Below are 21060 nucleotides of genomic sequence, written 5' to 3'. Positions count from 1 at the left end.
GCCACGCTTTTTGAGCAAGAAGGGGGATCGTTCACCACCGTATTCTGCCCAAGATTTAAGGCTCTGGGCGGGGGGTCACTCGGGGCTGGAGGGTGAAGGCTATAGTATCCCTCCCCCCTTTCCCCCCTGAACTTTGCGGGCTCGGCAAATACAGCTGGGGGACTTGATTCCTACGCCCAGTAACAAATTCCTCCACGTGGCGTCGGGCCCACGAAGGATGCTTTCACACCGCCCGCTGCCCATCCTTGCACCCACTCTGCCCCCTGCTCTACTCCCACCCTTCAGAGTCTGACTTTCTGGGTCTGGCTTCCCAAGGCCTCCGGTGAGTGAAGCGTTTCATTGTTTGCCTAAAGAAGTGAGAACTAAAACGCGCACCTTGTGATCAGTTCTCTTGAGTAACAGATTTTCCAGGGACCAGCAGGAAGAATGTTGCAAAAATAGGACGCACGAACACTCAGAGGACGGAGCCTGTGAATAGAGTCCCCGTTGCATGGCTGATGGAGGCTGCCAGACGGAAAGCCCCAGAGCAGCAGCTATAACTTTGGCTACACCCGGTTTGGGAAATCCGGATTTCCATAAAATAAATGAGGATACTTACAGGAGACATGTTATAGTCTGCCACCAGTTCCTCAGAATTCTTGTTAGAATATTATTTATTTATTTATTTTTTGAGAGAAAGAGAGAGAGAGTGAGCAGCAGAGGGGCAGAGAGAGAGGGCGAGGGCAAGAGAGAATCCCAAGCAGGCTCCGCGTGGCCAGCGCAGAGCCCGATGTGGGGCTTGAACTCGTGAACCGTGAGATCGTGACCTGAGCTGAAATCAAGAGTCGGACACTTAACTGATTGAGCCACCCAGGCGCTCCCACTTCTTTCGAATTCTTAACGTACCAGCAGGGCTCCAGGAGCCAGGCGTGTGTTCTGGGAGGCTGCCGCCTGCCCGAGTGGTGATTCCAGCCCTCCCCTCCATTTTTCTCCCTTGTCTAGTTTCACGTCCCCCCCTGTCTCTTACGATAGCACCCTCCTCTTGCGGTTAATGGGCTCTCCGTTTAGATAACATCTGCAGCGGTGACAAAGGCATTGACATCCCAGGAGGTTGGCAGGTGAAAGCATTCTATCTGGGGACCTTGGGAGCCTGTGAAACTAAATGGCTGGGGGCCGGGGGGTGATGGCGAGCTGCAGCCAAGAGAAGAATGACTCATCTCTCAGAGATTCTTTCCTGGGCTCGTCTGCTATTCATTCCTCTCTAGTGGGGTTCTTATTTACCCTTGAAAACCACAGTTCCATTATCTCTCTTACCCTTATCAACACTCTCATAAATGATATTCCTCATTCTCTTCCACTCTGGAAAGCCTCTATTCCGCCTTTTCCTGGGAGAGCACCTGTTGTCAAGAAGTGAGGGATGGTGGGGTGTCTATCAGTAAAATAAGGGGGTTCTGCTCTCTTGGGCTGCCTCCCCGTGCATCCCTGTCTTCCTCCGCAGAGTCTCCGGGGTCTGGCCCAGTCACTGTTCTCTTTGCCTGTCACCTCTCGCCTGAGATCTTAAAGTTGCTTTAATTCTAAGACAATCTGTGGAGCATGACAACATTTGTTGATTTGCCCGTAGGCTCTCTGCATTTTAAAGGTAATCACTGCTAGGGAATGAACCGAGGTGGCAAAAAATAATAAGATCTAGACTTAAAATCTTAAAAATACTAGACTTCCCTGGACCTCATTAAAATGTAATTGGCCTAACGTCTTAAATCCTGTCCTAGTCTCCCCCGTGAGATTCCACTGGCCCCTTTACCACTGTCTGTGGTGCCTTCAGAGCCTTCTCACCTGTCCCACACCCACAGCCTTCATTACTCATCCATCACGGTGCTCCTTCCTGCTGAGACCAAACACGGCCTCACAATACTTCTGAACACAGAGTTCGGAGCTATTGGCATCAGGAGAAATGACATCTATGGGATGAAATGTCTAATCCTAATCTGGACCGACATATAGTTTGAGGTAGATGCAACCCCGAGAGCCTCTATGGCTAGGTCCAAGAGGATTTTCAATTCTGCCTTCTGGAAACTATGTGCTAATACCCTCTTCCGCCGTGGACCCCCTCTTTCGGATCCCCACTTCCATCCCTGGGCCATGTCGCACTTGTTCTCTGCAGATGCTCTAATGGCCAAATGTCTTCGGGATCTGCTTTAGTTCTTGGGCTCACCATAGAGGAAGATACTGCTCAGGGAGACCCTCCCAGGAATTTCTCCCGGGGGCTGTCAGTCATCTTTGCTCCTCCCCAGAAGTTGCTTTGGCCCTATCCACATCAGAAGTTCTAGTGTCATTTTGGGTGCAGTGGGTGGGCATGACATTCCTTGATGTGTCTCCCCCACCGAAGCTTCTTCCTTCTGGAATTTTGGAGCCCCCACCTTTGTCCCTCCTAGAAGCTTATGGCTCTGATTCTCAGCCCCACATCCTACTCCCTGACACTTTTCTCCCTGTTTTGATTAGGTAGTTTGTAGCATCTCAAACCACGTGAATTTCAGGGGCGCCTGGGTAGCTCAGTAGGTTAAGCGTCCGACTCTTGATTTCAGCTCAGGTCTCAGATCTCAGATCTGAGGGCCGTGAGATCGAGCCCTGTGTTGGGTTCTGTCCTGACAGCATGCAGCCTGCCAGAGATTCTCTTTCCCTCTGTCTCTCTGCCCCTCCCCCGCTCACTGTCTGACTCTCAAAAAAAAAAATGAATTTTAGTTTCTTCCCCTTTCATTCTAAGCTACTATCGGGACCCAAACTCAGCGGCAGTTGGCATTATATTACAAGACTGCTTGCCTTTTATCATCTACCTTTACTTGACTTTTTTAAAAAAAATGTTTATTTATTTTTGAAAGAGAGAGAGAGAGAGAGAAAGAGAGAGCATGAACAGGGGAAGGGCAGAGAGAGAAAGAGACATAGGCTCCAGGCTCTGAACTGTCAGCACAGAGCCCGACGCGGGGCTCGAACTCACGAACTGTGAGATCATGACCTGAGCCGAAGTCGGACGCTTAACCGACTGAGCCACCCAGGCGCCCCTCAAGGCTGGTGTTTCTAAAGTGCAACCCACCAACCAACAACCAAGTGCACCAAGAATTGCCTGGGGGTGCTTGTTAAAAATAGACATTCCTGGGCCTCACCCTCAACGTACCAAATCAGAATCTCTAGGGGGGGAGCCTGGGAGTATGCATTTTAACAACTTCTGCACACAGTGTGGGAATCACTGAAGGCTGTTCATGCCTCTTTTCTAAGAATGATTCATTTGACAAAAATCTCTGGAGGGCCTGATTTATTGGAGATATGTGGGTGAGCAGAGGAACAATATCTTGTTCTCATGGGCCTTACAATTTTTATTCCCTTTAGAAGTTACTGGGTTTAAAGTGGTATTTCCTTTCTGAAAAGAACAGAATTTTAAGGCCAGATGGGACCATGCAGTTTTCTTTTTCCACCCACATTTTATATATATTTTTATGTGAGGCGGGGGAGGGTCAGTGACTTGCCCAAGGCCACACAGCAGGGAGCGGGGGCTGGAGCTCAGGGGTCCTGGTGCCTGGCCCCAGCTACACCTCACACCACACCTCCTCCTCCTTGAAGTTTTAGGCACATTCGAGATGGGAATTGTCTGTCATAATGCCTTTTTGAATTTTTTATTTTATTTTATTTATTTTTGATAGAGAGAGAGCACAAGTTGGGGGGCGGGGGGAGCAGAGAGAGAAGGAGACAGAATCTGAAACAGGTTCCAGGCTCCGAGCTGTCCGCACAGAGCCCGACGCGGGGCTCGAACTCACAAATTGTGAGAGATCGTGACCTGGGCGGAAGTTGGGTGCACAACCGACTGAGCCACTCGGGTGTCCCTGTCATAATGCCTTTTTGATGTTTTCACGTAGGTTTGATGCTGTGTGTGTGTAAAAGAGGGGGGATACATTTATTTCAAAACGTAACAACAAAATCCTAGTCTCCAAAGGAGCCCTCGGGAAGGTAGACAGAGCAGGACTGTGGCCTCACCCAGACAGGTTTGAATTCCCACTTTGCCTCTTCCTGGCTGTGTGCCCTTAGGCACATCATTCAACCTGTCTCTTCTCAGTTTCCCCACCTGGATAATAGGTTACCAATACCTCACAAACGAAGTCACAGATATAAAATGCCTGTCTCTCAGATGCTTCGTTTAATTCTGACCTTCCCCGCCCCATTTAGAGAGAACTGTGTATCAGCTTCCAGAGACAATCATAGAGATGCCTTGGGTTTCAGTCTAATTATGCAGGACGTGTCCCGCGGGCCCCCCACCCCGGCCCTTCCTTCTGCCCCCACCGCGCCCACCGCCAGGCTGGACAGATTTCAAACTGAGGCTCCCGAAGTGCCCGAGGTGGGGACCCCCATTCACACTTAGCCCTGCGGGGGGTGGGCACGTGCTGAACCCTTGCCTTCCACGCCCTTCGCACGGTCCGGGAAGAGTTAAGGCACCACCCAGCCGTCTCCTTGGGGGCGGGATGCCTTGAGACCTTTGAAAAATGCTGCCCCGAAGCCAAGAACACCACTATTTCAGCAGCAGGCGCTGCCATTTCATCCTTCACCGCAGATTTATCTCGAGCACATTCTGAAACAGCTTTGCAGGTCGCTTTTTCTTGTTTCTGTAATGAGCATATGGTGGCCTCATTCCTGTGATAAATCTGAGCCACCACAATATTTGACTTTTCACAAGTTAATTTCTCTGAACCCTCTATTCTCTGGCTAAAAGATAGCCCTTCCTTAGACTCTGTTACTTTCTCATCAGCATTAGCAGGTGACTGTATTTGTCCGCCAGGGCCACGGTAATCAAGTACCGTAGACGGCGTGGCTCAGACAACAGAGACTGATTGTCTCCGGAGGGTAGAAATCTGAGATCAAGGTGTTGGCTGCCTTGTTTCTTCTGACGCCTCCCTCCTTGGCTCACGGGTGGCCATCTTTCCCTTGTGTCTTCCTTCTGTGTGGGTCTGTGTCCAGGTCTTCTCTTCTTAAAGGACACCAGCCATATTGAGTCAGGGTCCACCCTGGTGATTACATTTTTACCTTAATTACCTCTTTAAAGATTCTGTCTCTAAACACGGTCATGTCCTGAGGAATTGGGGTTAAGATTTCAACATAGGAATGGGCGGGGGGGGAGGGGAGGACACAATTTAGCCCATCATGCTCTCTTTAGAGAGCATATTATTTTTCTCCCCAATAAAGAAACAGGAGGTCTCACTTCATGAGCATGACTGTAAACAGGGAACCGAGGACAGAAGAACAGGTCAGAACGGGGCAGAAGAACACAGCGGGCCAAGGAGCAGGGACAATGTCGGCCAGCCATGTTTCTCAAACTTTAATGGCCTGTGAGTCACGGAGGGACTTGTCAAAACGCAGATTTGGATCCGCTGAATCCAGAGAGGGACCTGCGATTCTGCATTTCTCAACAAGCCCCCCGTGGATGCCAACGCTGCTGGTCCGCGGCCCACACTTTGAGTAGCAAGGAAATAGTCGCACCGCTGAACGTTTTTCAGACTCTTGACATAGGGAAGTTAGGAGTTCCGTGAGGAAGCTTTGGGGTCCATTTCAAAAAGATAAAATTTCTAACGTCGAGCCTGGGGATGCCAAATTCTGCTCTCTCTCTTGATTATGTCAAAAACCATAATGCTCAGCAGCACTGACGCACCTGTTTAGCTGAGTTGGCTGTTCTCGTTGAGCAGCCATGATTGCCAAAGGGTCCCCTCACTGGGTCGTTACTAACAGCCTTAACGAGCCATTTGGCTGGACTTTCCAAACGCGCTAGCGCTACCCGGGTTGGATCCGGCCACGGCGGTCACAAAAGGATTGTTCAGAGGGAAGCCAGGGCAGCCGCTGTGCACAATTAGGTGGTCACCTATCACTGGGGAGCTGCCTCCTGACCCCAGCTGACGATTTGCCTAAGCAGCGTAGGATTTAGAGCCTTTGAGAGAAGAATATGAATGCACTAAAACATCTCTGCCCCACCTCCATTCGCTTAAAATATAAGAGCCTGTCTTCCGCTGCTCGGGGTCCAGCTTTCATTAGTGTGAACATGGCTCATTCCCAAGCAGCCTCAGGAGAATAGATTGAACCCTCGGATCCTGAAACACCTTTTAGATTCCATCAGCCTCACTGGTTCGTGAAACCAGCCCCTGTCTCGGAGAGGCACTTCAGTCCTGGGCGAGACACAGCGGCCAGCACGGCTTCGCAGGCACTCCTGGAGCGGAGCGGCTGCAGAAAGGGTCGGAACGAGTCGCTGGGGTTCCTAATCCCGGGTCAGAATGCCTGACGACCGACCGACAGCACCCACTGCCTTCACGCCATCAGGGTTCAGAAGGACACTGGGGGAACGCAGAGAAGCTGTAGAGCAGAGCCCTAACGATGATGGGGTTTGGGGTCTCGGCTCTCGTAGCTTGGTTCTGAAATACGTTCAGTGATTAACAGTAGCAGAGACCCTTCCGTTCTTCATAGGAAGTCAATGGAGCATTCCTGAGTAAAAGGAACTATAATTGAAACCCGTTGTGTCTCAAATTGATGACGTTCTTTGTTAAGCCCATCTCAGTTGCCGCTTCTACTGTTTTCTCTCTTTTCCAGCACACCGGGCTACATATTTGGGAAGCGAATCATACTGTTCCTGTTCCTCATGTCCCTTGCCGGTATCTTCAACTATTATCTCATCTTCTTTTTCGGAAGTGACTTCGAAAACTACATAAAGACGGTAACCACCACCGTCTCCCCTCTACTCCTCATCCCCTGACTCTCCGCCGAATACAGGGTCGGCACTTCCATCTGATCGACACCTAAAGTCATCATAACTCAGCCCTTGGAAAGATACAGCTCCTCTTTAGACAGCTGTAAATCGAATGACCATCTGGGCTCCGCAGCCTGAGTTAACCTTGCTTTCCCCGGAAGAAAATAACTTAGTGTCCGCTCCCCCGCCCTTGAGAATGGCAGTGGCCCCATGTCTCTTACTCAGACCCGTTCGGTAGTTCTGTAGGTTTCCTGAGTTACCCCACTTCCCGAAGATGTTTTGTGACCACATTTATGTTTTCCTCAAATAAAGCGCAGAGACATGTTTCAGGCTGGGGGTCGAGTTTTTTTGTGGGTTTCTTGCTACATTTGAACACCTAGTCGGTTTTCCTCAACCTCGACGACGATAATAGAAAATACACTGTCCTTGCACGCAGGCGTGCCTGGAAGGCATTCACCAAAATGTCAATTAGGATTATCTTGGGCTGAAGCGATTTGGGGGTGAGTTTTACTCTGTGTTTATATTTTCATGTATTATTTGCAGCAAATAAATGGCACTCAGCACAGAACCAGAAGAGACAACAGCCGGAGCGTGGCCTTTCTGGGAAGCCTTTCCCATCTCCCGGTTGGTCTAGTGTTGCCCTCTGACCTCCCACAGCACCCTCTGAACATCTCAACCGCAGCAAATCCATATTACAATGGAAAGATGTTTATTAGCGTGTGTCGCCCCGTCCCACTAAATCATTAGCTCTTGGATATCCCTGATGTCCCATCTATTTTGCTTTTCCTGTGCCAAGCTCGGAGACCGTAACATCGCAGGCATCCTGCCTCAAGCTAGTTCGGAACTCAAACAGACGTCCTGCAAAGTGATATATGGTAGGGGACAGTTGGGGTGTTTTATGAGATTAAGATGTTTTCTTTCGATGTTTTAATGGGATTAATTGTGGAGAAATGCAAAAGCAAAAACGAAAACAAACCCCCCACCCCCCACACTATCCTTCCTTAGACAGACAGACTTCCTGAAGGATCTTTTGTTGACTTCCTTAAGAATCCTTCACACACCCCATGAGGATTAGGTTGGTATCTTTATGTGCTAGCATCGTGCCCAGCACCCATCGTATCATCTCAGTTTAAAATGTGCTGTGGGGTGCCTGGGTGGCTCAGTAGGTTGAGCGTCGGGTCATGATCTTGCGGTTCGTAAATTCGAGCCCCGTATCGGGCTCACCGCTGTCAGCGAGGAAGCCCACTTCAGATCCTCTGTCCCCCTGTCTCTCTGCCCCTCCCTTGCTTGTGTGCTCTCTTTCGGAAATAAACATTTAAAACAAAACAAAACGGAACATGCCGTAACTCAGTGTCAGAGCCTAGGATAATGCCGGGCCCATTGAGGGGCCCCCAGGTATTGGTTGAACAAATGAATAAATGAATGAATGAGTTTATAAATCACTGGCTAGCAGTATTTAATAAAATATGTCTGTAGAGCCATTTCCCATATTGAGGATGGATTCACGGTGGTGCAACCAACTGTCACACACACACACACACACACACACACACACACGGTGTCCCTTGTCACAATTTAGATAATAGCTGGGTGTGGTCAAGAGACCAGGACTCCCGACAGAGAGAAGCCAGCAGCTCCTGAGGACTGAGCTCTCCGCTGAGGTGAACAGCGATGGATGAGTCCCTGCTACCCCTGCTGAGTCTCATCATGGTCACAGTCTTAGGCAGAATGAGACAAATCCAGGGGCCACAGCTCCCCAGTTTTCTCGGAGTTGCCTGCTTGGGGCGTGGAGGGAATGAAACATGGAATCCGGCCCGTGTGACGTCTGCTTCGTGTGCGATGCTCAAGGCAAGCAGATTTCTCAGTTCGTGGGAAAACCCCCACGTGGGCATGGTTTCCTAGGCCTATGTGATGGTCCAGACTAAAGCCCCGGTTGGGGTCTTCTGGCCAAACCCCAACCAGCAGAAGCTGCTTCTGCTCTTAGCCCTCTGTAGAGACCAGGACCCAAATGTCCTAGTGGGCAGTGGGAAGGAAAGGGCTTCGCAGACCGCAAGGTGGAGGGGGCTCCAGGGGCCACCTCATCCTGGCTTGGTGTGGAGGGCAACAAGGTGACCAGGCATCCATGTTTGCCTGGGACTAAGAGATTTCCTGGGAGGAGACGCTTTCGGTTTTAAAACTGGGACAGTCCTGGGAAAACCAGGATGAGTGGGTTGCTCTAAGGGCGAGCTGGGCCAGGATATGCTCGGGGGAGCCTGGGGACCCCTTAGCTCCCAGAGGCCGCACCGTCCGAGCTGACCATGGGACCTCCAGGGTGCAAAGACAGGAAATGACGTAATGGCCCATCAGAGGCTCTGCGGACTCCGGCTTGGGTGGAGAGTCCACGACTGAGGGCACTCAGGGGTTGAGGTGCAGGTAGAGGAGACTTGACTGTTATGAAGAAGAGGGTCTCGGGACAGAACTCCTGCTGTCTGGTTGGAGGCGACCCTGCCTAGTGGTCAAACTCTGTCTTCAGAGTTCCAGGTCTGGACTCAACCCTTGCCCTGTCACCCCCTCCATTCTGTGACTTCCCCCCAAGCCTCCAATTTTGCATTTATTAAATTGGGACAATAATAGCGTCAAAATATGGGGTTGCTATAAAGAGAGAAAGCAATTGAAAAATTTTAGCATACAATATGTGCTGAATATTATCATCTGGTATTGCTATACTTATTATATTTATTATCGTTACGTTGTTTGATTCATTTTCTATTGCTGCATAAGAAACTCCCACAACCTTAGTTGATTATCACCCCATACGTTGCCACCTCACCGTTTCATTGGGTCAGAGGTCATATGCTTGAGCTGGGTCCTCTGTTCAGGGTCTCAGCAGGCCATAATCAACATGTCGGCCTGGGATGCAATCTCCGCTGAGGCTTGGCATTCTCTTCAGGCTCACTGGTTGTAGGCAGAACTCGGTTCTTTGCCATTCCAGAAGAAAAGCCCTCAGCTCCTGGTAGCCCCTTCCCTGACACATGGGCTTCTGCACAACATGGCATTTTTACCTCTTTAAGGCCAACAGGAGAGCAACATTGGTGTCTTTTTCATCTCTGACCTCTAGACCCACTTTTATAAGGTTCTCCTGATTAGGCCAGGCCCACCCAGGTCAAGCTCACCTTTGATGAACTTAAAATCAACTGCTTTGGCACCACAGTGACATTGCAAAACCCCTTCACTTTTACCTTATAATGTAACTTAGTGAGATTACAATCTAGGCCCTGCTCACCCTCGAGGCGGGGGGCAGATGATACAGAAGGGTGAGTCATTTTAGGATTCTGACTACCCAGCTTACCTTCCAGTCTCAGAGGAGCCAAAGGGAGCGGGATGGATGGTGAGATTATGGGTCTTCTGGGCAGAAGCAGGGTGGAGTGTGTGTGTGTGTGTGTGTGTGTGTGTGCTCGTGCACGTGTGAACATTTGGGTGAGAATTCTATTAGGAAGGAGGCTGGGGTCTCTCCCAATTCCTTAGGAGCAGGGAAGCTTCATTCATAACCTTTTCTATCCCCTGTGGGAAACAGTGCAGTGATAGAACAGATGAAGCTGAGACAAACAAGAAATGAACCCCACCCTCCCCTTCCATTTTGACTAAAATACGCTATTTTCATAAGAATGTCCCTGACTGGCTGTCCCCGTTGCCTGAGCCGACGTTACGTCTCTCCTGGACCATTTCCGTAGCCACCTCCATTGGGTGTTACATCACATGCCCTCACTTGAAACCTGCCAGGGCATTTTTATCACTCTTAGGATAAACCCCAAGTGCCTTGATGTGGCCTTCCAGGGCCTGTGCGGTTGGTGGCGATGTTCCTCTTCGAGCTGCCCGCCTTGGCTCACTGGGCGTCAGCCCCGCTGGCCCTCCTGCTGCCGGCTGTAATGCGGGGCTCCTCCCCCAGGTGCTTTGTGGCTCCCTCCCTCCTTGTGCTGAGTCTGCCAGTGGTCACCTCCTCACAGAGCCCTCCAAGACCAGTGCGGAGTCTACATAGACGTGCAATTCCTCCTCTGCCCCACCCTCCATCTCCTACCCTTGTTTTACTTTTTCTTCTCTGTCGCCTGAAGTTAGATCACCTATTTAGCCCTCTACTTGTCCATTGTCTGTCTCCTGCACTAGGATAGAAGCTCCCAAAGGGCAGGGATTTTGTCTGTATTGCTCATCCCTCTATTCCCATGGCCTAGAACAGTGCTAGGCAGATAATCAGTGCTCCAGACATACTGAATGAGTCAATGGAAGAATGGACTGGGTTGGATGATTGTGTCTACTGGCTTAAGTGACTGGGAGGTAGGTTGGAGTGGTGATGGCTAAAGGGCTGTGAGCAAATTTAGGACAGGGAGCCTTACAGATGATCTTAAATTTGAGTAAGCCAAACTCCAGCTAGGGGACCCATTAGAAAATGGAAATCCCTCGGCACCACCCCCAGAGATATGATCTGGTAGGTTAGGGATTGGGCCCAGGAATTCACATTCTTATTAAGATTCTCTGGATCTTCCTGATGCAGACAGTTGAAGACCACTCTTCCAGAAGCTTTTCGTTCTACAGCTGTACCACCCAATATGGCGGCTACTGGCCCTTGAAAGATGGCTCCTCTAAACTGAGACGTGCTGTAAACGTAGAGTGCACACCAGATTTCAAAGATTTAATACCAAAAATGTAAAGTATCTCATTTATAATGTTTATGTATGGATCACACGTTGCAATGATACTCTCGTGGCTGTAGGCGTTAGGTAAAATGTATTATTAGAATTAATTTCACCTGTTTCTTTGTACTTTTCTTAATCTGACTACTAGAAATTTTAAATTACATATACAGCTCACATTATGCTCCTATTGATCTAGAAGTTCTACGGGAGGGGCGCCTGGGTGGCGCAGTCGGTTAAGCGTCCGACTTCAGCCAGGTCACGATCTCGCGGTCTGTGAGTTCGAGCCCCGCGTCGGGCTCTGGGCCGATGGCTCGGAGCCTGGAGCCTGTTTCCGATTCTGTGTCTCCCTCTCTCTCTGCCCCTCCCCCGTTCATGCTCTGTCTCTCTCTGTCCCAAAAATAAATAAAAAACGTTGGAAAAAAAAAAAAATTTAAAAAAAAAAAAAAAAAAAATAGAAGTTCTACGGGAGCCAGCAAGCCTCACAGCTGAAATAAGTGCTGGACCCCCACCCTGCGCACTTATCTTCAGGGATGATCTCTTGCAGGCAATATTGAAAAATGTGCCGGCGAAAGTTACCGCAAGAAGCAAACTGGTCCTGTCTGAATCTGAGAGTAGTTCTTTGAAGCTTGTTACCATATGATCACGAGAGTGTTTCATTAAGTATTTCTGATCACAGATGTGGCACATTATTAAAATATCATTTTTACGGTCACCCTAGAGGCGAGGGTTATCTGAATATAGAGAGAGAAACAGCTTGTGGGAGCTGTTGTATAAATGAAATTACTAGAAAGCAGTGCACTCGATTGCATATTGGCTTGGGGGCTTATTCTTATTAAAATGTTTAGATAGCAGTTTCTGTTCATTTTCTGCAGAATTGCTCTCCAAATTAAAAATTTGGCTTGGCACACCAATAGACCAGAGTCCCGGGAGAAGTTTATCCTCCTTTTCTTCTCGTTATCCTTGCCTAAGCACTTAGATGCCGTGCTGATAGGGAGCGCAGAAGGTCTGCACGGAGCACACGCGTTTGAATTTCCTGCAGCCCTGCAAATGGGCGCACTCGAACTTGCCTAAAAGAAGTCAGCGCGGGCTTCAAGCATATCAGAAGGTCTATCTATAGGAAAGCAACCACTCTGTCTCTCTTATGATAATTTTTAGAAACAATTTTTAACGGAAATTGGCCTTCCTAGTTGAAGACTTGCAAAAATGGACTTGCTATTAATAGACTAGAGGCCACTGCATAAACAAAATGAAATATAAGCCTTCGCAGAATTCAGACTAATAAATGGCTTCTCAGCCAATGAACAAGGCAGCAGAAGACTGAACCTTTGGTGCAAGATGACTTCCTTCCCTACGTGTACGTTTGCTTCCTCGACGTCAACACGATGGCCACCAGAACGCGGCCACAGCAACTGTCTGGAAACGTCTATTCTCACCCGGAGCCCAAGAGCCACGCCCACTGGGCACACAGCCTCCCTCCCTCACCTCAGTTATATTCAAACTTACCAATGCTTCAGCTGGTGTGAAAAGAATGCTAGCTGATGCAATTGACCGTGAAGTGGGATGATTCTTGTAACTTCCGTCAGCAAAAGGCCTTATTGGCAGTGGGGTTGGGGAGCTGGGGAAAGTGTGTGTGTGTGTGTGTGTGTGTGTGTGTGTGTGTGTGATTCGTTCGCGCCTACAGAGAGGACAAAACCCACAATAACATTTTGTGATTCAGCTGACACATCCTTTCTCTCTGTCTCTCAATCACCTAGGTTAATGAGGACAACAGAAAACATAGTTAATGCCTGAACCTACTCTCATCATAATCCTTTGTTTCAAAGCCCTTCCTTTCCTGAGATCCTTACCTTCACTCTTCCCTGTCGTGAGGCTGTTATTGAGGAATTAAATGGGGGGAGGCCAGGCAGAGAAAGGAAGTGGGCCGCCAGAAAGTCAAGAGTTGCGTGGGTACCCTTCTAGAATGTTCCTCATTACTTCAGTGAGGGATTCTTAACTAGTGTGTTACTATGAAACAAGTCAAATAAATCTCTGACCTTGATAAAGTGCTAACGAATTAATTAATTTAACAAGCAGCCATTACTTGTTACTTACATTCCTCCTTTTTTTCAAGTTTACTTATTTATTTTAAGAGAGAAAGCAAGCACAAGCTGGGGAGGGGAAGAGAGAGAAGGAGAGGGAGAGAATCCCAGGCTGGCTCCACACTGTCAGCGCAGAGCCCGACTCAGAACTCGAACTCACAAGCTGTGAGATCGTGACCTGAGCCGAAATCGAGAGTCTGACACTTAACCTACAGAGCCACCCAGGCGCCCCTCTGTTGGAAGCATTTTAAAGCATTGCATCAGAAAAGCTCCTACCACCGACAGATATATATGCAAGATAGATATGGCTTTTCATATAAAACACAAGGCTTGAAAGTCACGTCTCCCACTGTGTACTTGAGTCAACCTCCTCTGTGATTTGGGGAGACTGGTAGGAAGGTTTGAGAGATGCTGGACTGTGAACACAGGGATCAACGGCAGATCATGAGTAAACCATTTTGACTGGAGTGAAAGATCGCCCAAAAGGAAGGTCCACGGGTTAAGGTCGCAGACTCTTCAGTGCCGCCCAGCCTGTGGGATTTGGATGCTCTCAGTTGAGGGTTGTTGAAAGTGTTTGTTTTTGTTTTTAAGAGAATGATGCCTTGTGCAAAGCAGGATTTTCATAGAAAAACCTGGCAGCTTTACTGAAGATAGCTGAGGAAAGGAAATATCTAGATGGGGGAGGAGGAACGCGCTGGAGATCATTGGTAGGTGAAAATTTCAATGGTTTAAATGCAAGATGGGGCCCGGATCCAAGTTCAAGTCTATTATTTATTTATTTATTTATTTATTTATTTATTTATATTTTAGAGAGAGAGAGCATGGGGAGGGGGTAGAGGGAAAGACAGAGACAGAGAGAGAGAGAGAGAGAGAATTTTAAGCAGGTTTCACGCTCAACACAGAGCCCAACGTGGGGCTCGATCCCACGACCCTGGGATCATGACCTGAGCTGAAATCAAGAGTTCGATGTCCAAACTGACTGAGCCACCCAGGCTTCTAAGTCTACCTCTTTTTAAGGTCATTGTGAACTGACCTTATCCAAAAGGTCCAACCACGACTCGTGGGTAATTTGGGGCATATGATGGCACTGGGGCATTGAAGGTGGGTGAGAGTTAGCTATGTCCTCAGCCTCATTATCTTGTTATCAAGGAAGCAATTCTCAGGCCAGATTTGGCCACAAATATAGATCTTTTATTAAACAAACCTCCCTTTAGAAAGCAGGCCTGGGACAGTTCATATAACTGCGAGCTTGGGGATTCCTCTCGTCTAAAAGCTTCTTTTGAGTCAGATGCAACAACATTCAGTGTCGTCCCTAAGGACATGGTCCCAAGCCTCACTGGATTCCTACAGCCCGTTCACACCCGGGCTGGGGAGCACCTGCCCCATATTTACCCAGTCCTCAAAAGATGAATACGTTTAATTTGAACACTGAGAGCCCATTTTTGACATTCATCATGTAAACCAGCAAGCCTCTCTTTTCACCAACAGAAACTCACTTCTCACGGGGGCACCTGGGCGGCTCAGTCAGTTAAGCCTCCAACTTTGGCTCAGATCCTGATCTCACGGTTCGTGAGTTTGAGCCCCATGTCGGGCTCTCTGCTCTCAGCACAGAGCCCGTTTTGTATCCTCTTTCCCCCTCTCTCTCTGCTCCTCCCTCTCTTGCACTGTCTCAAAAATAAGTAAACAGGGGCACCTGGGTGAGCTTAGTCGGTTGACCGTCCGACTTCATCTCAGGTCATGATCTCACACTCCGTGGGTTCCAGCCCCGCGTCGGGCTCTGTGCTGACAGCTCAGAGCCTGGAGCCTGCTTCGGATTCTGTGTCTCCCTCCCTCTCTGCCCCTCTCCTGCTCATGGTCTCTCTCTGTCTCAAAAATAAATAAATAAAAACATTTTTTTAAAAAATAAAAAAGTAAATAAACACTTAAAGAAACTCACTTCTGATACTCACTATCCTGAGTTTTAAAGCCTCAAGTGGTAATTGAGATCAGAAGAGCTGATGGCTTTCTGATGTAATACGCTTAAGGCTGAATTTCTCTATTGCCCCTGAATTTCTTTCTTTTCTTTTCCTTTTTTTTTTTTCACATGTATTAATTTTTGAGAGACAGAGAGAGAGCACAAGCGGGAGAGGGGCAGACAAGAGGAGACAAAGAACCCGAAGCAGGTTCCAGGCTCCGAGCTGTCAGCACAGAGCCGGCTGCGGGGCTCCAACTCACGAACCATGAGATTATGACCTGAGCTGAAGTCGGACGCTTAACCGACGGAGCCACCCAGGCGCGCCACCCGCCCCTGAATTTCTAAGGGCTACTAAATGCCCCTAGAGTTGAGACTTCCAGTAATACAAACTCATGTTCTCATGCTCAATGTCCAACCATTTTAAAGTAAATTAGGAATATTATAAAATAAACCCATACGTTGAACTGTTTGTTATTCCATAAAACTGTAATATGGATTTTTAAAAAATAGTAGCAATAAACTGTAAAGCACCTATATTATTCTTTTTGACCAGCAAATCTTGACCTCACGGCCCAGGCATGAAAATAACACATAACGATTGCTGTCATGATGGGTGAGAGACTGTGCCAAGGGCTTCAGATGTATCCACTCATTTAACCTTCGGAACAAACCGATGAGGCAGGTGTCATTATTCCATTTTACAAAGGGGGAAAGCGAAAGTGAATCTTAAAGAGAACAAGTCATTTGACCCAGGTCGGACAGCTTGAAACTCATGGACGTGGGATCCAGGTCTGGACCTTGGGGGTGGGGAAGCTCAAAAACCCTGAAATTATCGTCAGGATTGTGGATATGTGGGCATCCATATCGTGCATGATGTTTCTGGGGATGGAGGGTAGGGAAGGGCTGTGGTAAGTTTCTATGACTTTCAATGGATTCTTGACGACTTTCAGCCCCACGATCTAAACCAGCACCATCAGAATCCAGACGCCTTGCCTGACATCTGCCTGTCATAAGTCCATCTTCCTAATGGATGCACGAGGTAGATGTTTCATTTTCTCTTCCACGGATAGACATACTGAACCGGGTCTTTGAATCTAAAAACACAGCCACATTATCCTAATTTATGGAAAGCATGTCAGGTAAGAAAAATCACGTTCATAAGAAATCAGTTGATCTTTTGTATTTATAATTGACTTTTCTGAATTTTCCAATAGGATTGGGCTCAAAGAGAACAGGATGGCTCCACACTGTGAAAAATAAAAATATGTTTAAAATTGTTTAAAATTGTTTCTCTGCTAAAGACAAGAGACTTTAAGGCATTTTCCTGATAATGGCCTTACAAGCCCTCCAGACTTTATAGGTAATTTCTAACTCTATGGTCCTTTGCTGTTTGAAAAGATAATCTACTCCCCGTATTTATCTGGACCAAAGCGAAATGATCATGTTTCCTTTGGTTTTGGTGGGGTGTTGACAGAACGGATAATTGAAATATCTTACTGTTGCTAAGGCAAACTGACTTGAAGAAGAAGAGGCGGGGGGAGATAGACGAAGTAGATATTTTCTTGAAACAATTTGTCCTTCAATCTTCCTTCTGAGCTATTTTGAGCTGTAGTGAAATAGTATTTCAGGAATTCGTACAAAAAGAGAATATACGGTTTCTCTTATCCCTTCTCTACTCTGGTCATACACAGTTATCTTAAAAATTGTTTGAATTGATATAGAAAAAGGCACATAACTTGTACAGTAACTTGAAGCATATTCTGCTTACGCGTGCCCAGCAATCCACTGCTTTACCGCCCAGCCCGTCCGTACTCCAGAAATGAGGCTAAAAGAGGCAAATCCTTGATTGTCCTTTGAGGCTCATCTGCCCCTTACACAAAAAGTTCCAGGGAGCACCGAAGCTTGGCTCAGTCTAATATGAGGATTGGGTTATATTATGCACAAATTCATGAACTTCCCACTGTAATGTTTGGGTATGCAAAATTGAGAAGTATTTTGGGTTACTATATCAGACTGAGGGAGAAATTGGTGTGGAAATTGATTTTTCCAAAGCCTCAACATTTCAAATGCAAAACCTCTTTTATCTGGTTACTTCTGGGGAAGTAACAGCTGGGAGCTAATGAATGGGAAGAGACACCAAGATAGCTCCGTGTTGGTTGGCCCCGATTCCACTCACACCACCAGTCCCAGCAGATGCTTAATCATGAGGCTGAGCACCTAGAAAAAGTCTCCTCTGACTGGCAGCGGGTGGCCGGTGTGCTTTGGGGCCACTTTCTCAGAGGCTGTCATGGTCAGATGCTGATTTATTTACATCTTCTTGCCTGATGGCCGCCTTCCGTGCCTCTCCCATCCCCCACGCCTGTGTGAACCACCGCAGAGGGGAAGCATTTCAGGCTGGAGCTCAGGAAGAGAGGCTTTTTAATATGAATGGTTTCCTCCTTCCTCAGACACCTAGGGCATTTGCCTTTATTTCTTCTCTAAATATTTCATTTGTGTTTACCCCGGTCCCAATTTCCTCTACTGCACTATAAATTCCGTGAGACAAATGCTTTTGTTGTACATTTCTCATTTCTCATATATAAGTGTGTGTGTGTATATGTATATATATATATACATATCCTGTATATATACATATACACACACACACTCATATATATGTGTGCATATATATATATATATATATATAGAGAGAGAGAGAGAGAGAGAGTTTACTTATTTGGAGAGAGCACATGCAAGTCGGGGAAGGGCAGAAAAAGAGGGAAAGAATCTGAAGCAGGCTCCCCACTGTCAGCACAGAGCCCTGGCCTGATGCAAGGCTTGAAACCATCAAATACGAGATCATGACCTGAGCCGAAATCGAGAGTTGGGTGCTTAACCAAGTGAGCCACCCAGGCTCCCTTCTCTTGTATATATTTTATTTTATTTTTATTATTATTTTTTTTTTTAATTTTTTTTTCAACGTTTTTTATTTATTTTTGGGACAGAGAGAGACAGAGCATGAACGGGGGAGGGGCAGAGAGAGAGGGAGACACAGAATCGGAAACAGGCTCCAGGCTCCGAGCCATCAGCCCAGAGCCTGACGCCGGGCTCGAACTCACGGACCGCGAGATCGTGACCTGGCTGAAGTCGGACGCTTAACCGACTGCGCCACCCAGGCGCCCCATTATTTTTATTTTTGAGAGAGACAGAGCATGAGCAGGGGAAGGGCAGAGAGATGGGAGACACGGAATCAGAAGTAGGCTCCAGGCTCTGAGCTGTCAGCACAGAGCCCGACGTGGGGCTCGAACTCACAGACCGTGAGCTCAGGACCTGAGCTGAAGTCGGATGCTTAAACTGACTGAGCCACCCGGGCGCCCCTCCTTTGTATATTTTTGTTTATTTATTTATTTTTTATTTTATTTTATTTATTTATTTATTTATTTTTCCTCCCTTGTATATTTTTAACCATAAGGAGAGTGCTGAGTTTAGTAGATACCTAATGAGTATGGATGGATTAATTCCTTCTTTTGATGTGACAGAAATTTTTGGGGATGTTGTGTTTTCTCTAGCAGAAAGCTTCATGAGGACAGAAACTATGTATTTATCATTTTTGTGCCTTATGTGAGATCCAGTTTAATTTATCGGTCAGGATACATGCTCAATAATTATCCTGGAAGAGACTGAACAGATAAGGCAATGATGGGTGGGCCAAGTTTCGTGATGGCCTCACCAGAACAATTCATAGTGTTAGAAAATGGCAATGGGTGGTATTTAGATTTCCTTCCTTGCATGGGACCCCTTACCACGCATGGTTTGACCACTCTCTTCTCCTGAAACACTTTCTCCCTTTGGCTTCTGACACGACTCTGCATGCCTGCTTATCTTCCTAACTCAACCTTCTTTGCTGGCTCCTCCCCAAGCTCCCCAACGGCGGAGAGTTTGGGCTTGGCGGGGAGGATCTCTCGGATGTGTTCTTACATTTAAACCGAATCCCTGAGTATTCTTCTTTACATTTGCCAATTTCTAAGATTCTCTCTCTTATTTTTTTTCATCTCCAGGCCTTTTGTTTGTTTTCAAACCTCCGGACTAAAATATCCAGTTGCCCACTTGTCTACGTCATACATCCAAAACAGAACCCCCCTTGCTCCAGCCCCCAAATCACTTTCTCCTCCAGGGGTCGTCATTTCAACCCATGGCAGATCTGTACTAATTGCTTGGGACAAAGCTTTGGAGTCAAGTCTGCCTCTGCCTTCTGCACATCCAGTTCTGAGCAAACTCTGTCAGTGTTACCTTCAACAGACATTCAAAAAAAAAAAAAAAAAATCTGACCGTCCTTACCCCCCTGCCAATCTCTGCTCTGTTCTCAGCTTCCGCCATCACTTCAAGGGGAGCTCTGTGAGGGTGCCCACCTTGTCTGTTTTGTTCGTTGTGGTATCTTCAGTTCCCGGTGCATTGCCTGGCACATGGTAGGTGCTTGGTTCTTGCCTAGATTATTGTAGTAATTCCCTGACTCTGGATTTCCCAACCTCAGCGCTACTGACGTTCTGGGCTGGGTAATTCTGCTGTGGGGGCTTTGTGTGCGCTGTAGGAGGCCAGCATGCATCCCTGGCCTCTACCCACTGGATTCCAGTTGCACTCGCCCCTTCCGCCTCAAGTTGTGGCAGCCAAAAATGTCTCCAGACGTTGTCAAATGTCCACTAGGGGGCAGAACCACCACCATAGCTGGTCTTCTGCTTTCTGCGGGGACCCCACGGTGTCTGAGCAGCCGGAGTGATTCTTTAAACACGATGAGTCAAATCATTGCTTCCCATCCACTCAGAGTAAAATTCAAATACCTTACAACACCCGTAAGGCCTCTCTCTTCTCCTCTGACCCCGTCCGTCACCATTGCTCTCTCCGTCTCAGATCCACTCCTTCCTCGTCTTCCAGATATGCCAGGCGTGTTCCTGCCTGAGGGCCTCTACACTTGCTGCCTCCACTGCCTCGAATACCCTGCTCCCAGACCCTCATGGACCTATAAAGCAGCATGGTTCTATTCCTGGGTGCTCCATATTTCTTGACCTTACTGCCTCTTGATGGACAAATGTGCCTAGAATAGCGCCCGGCAGTGGTTAGGTGGTCAAAACATGTGTGTTGAGTCAGAGACAAATGGATGGATGGGTGAGACGCAGAAGACACTGGTTTATTGAGGCCTTCATGGGCTTTGTCCTCTTCTGTCTTTGTCTCTCTTGTAATTCTTGCCAAATCACAATTGGTTCTTCTTCTTCCTAACGTTGAATATATGACCGAAACTCTACAGATGAAACAAACCAACATGGACAATCAAAAGCTTCACAGGGAATATCTTTCAGAAACTAGCTTGGACTCCGCCCCATTTATGTCCCAGGATTTGGGTTTATTTGGGGTTACCAGCACAGCTCAGTGAACAGTTCCTACAGTTTAGAGGTGGACTTCCTGGGTGCATCCAGGCAACTCCTTACCCCGGTGTGGTCATGGGCAAGTTACTTTTCCCGCCTGTGCTCCAGGCCTTTGTCTGTAAAATGGGATCGTGTATAACAGAATTCCTAGAGCTATGGTGAGAATTAGGGGAATTAATTATACATGTCAAGTGCTTAGGCATGTGGTAAGCCCTGG

General features: G+C 47.7%; 1 protein-coding gene across 7 annotated transcripts in view; it reads left to right on the top strand.

Moving 5' to 3' along the window:
* The window catches only part of ALOX5AP (arachidonate 5-lipoxygenase activating protein), a 68297-nt gene that overhangs the window by 21194 nt on the left and 26043 nt on the right, over positions 1–21060 (top strand). For 3 of the 7 annotated variants that reach the window (XM_058688385.1, XM_058688341.1, XM_058688363.1), the window contains one exon: positions 6592–7077. The exons of 1 other annotated variant lie outside the window; for it this stretch is intronic. In XM_058688385.1, coding sequence (XP_058544368.1) covers positions 6592–6754 — 163 coding nt within the window. In that variant the 3' untranslated portion in view covers positions 6755–7077. Of the gene's footprint in view, positions 1–386; positions 6516–6591; positions 7078–7291; positions 8563–21060 lie in introns of those variants that run through there. 3 more of the 7 variants (XM_058688394.1, XM_058688377.1, XM_058688370.1) reach the window with 3 other exon arrangements.

The sequence above is a fragment of the Neofelis nebulosa genome, chromosome 1, assembly GCF_028018385.1.
Source record: "Neofelis nebulosa isolate mNeoNeb1 chromosome 1, mNeoNeb1.pri, whole genome shotgun sequence".
Classification (NCBI taxonomy): Eukaryota; Metazoa; Chordata; class Mammalia; order Carnivora; family Felidae; genus Neofelis; species Neofelis nebulosa.
Note: the sequence above shows the minus strand (reverse complement) of the source record. Positions and strands in the feature narration are given on the sequence as shown.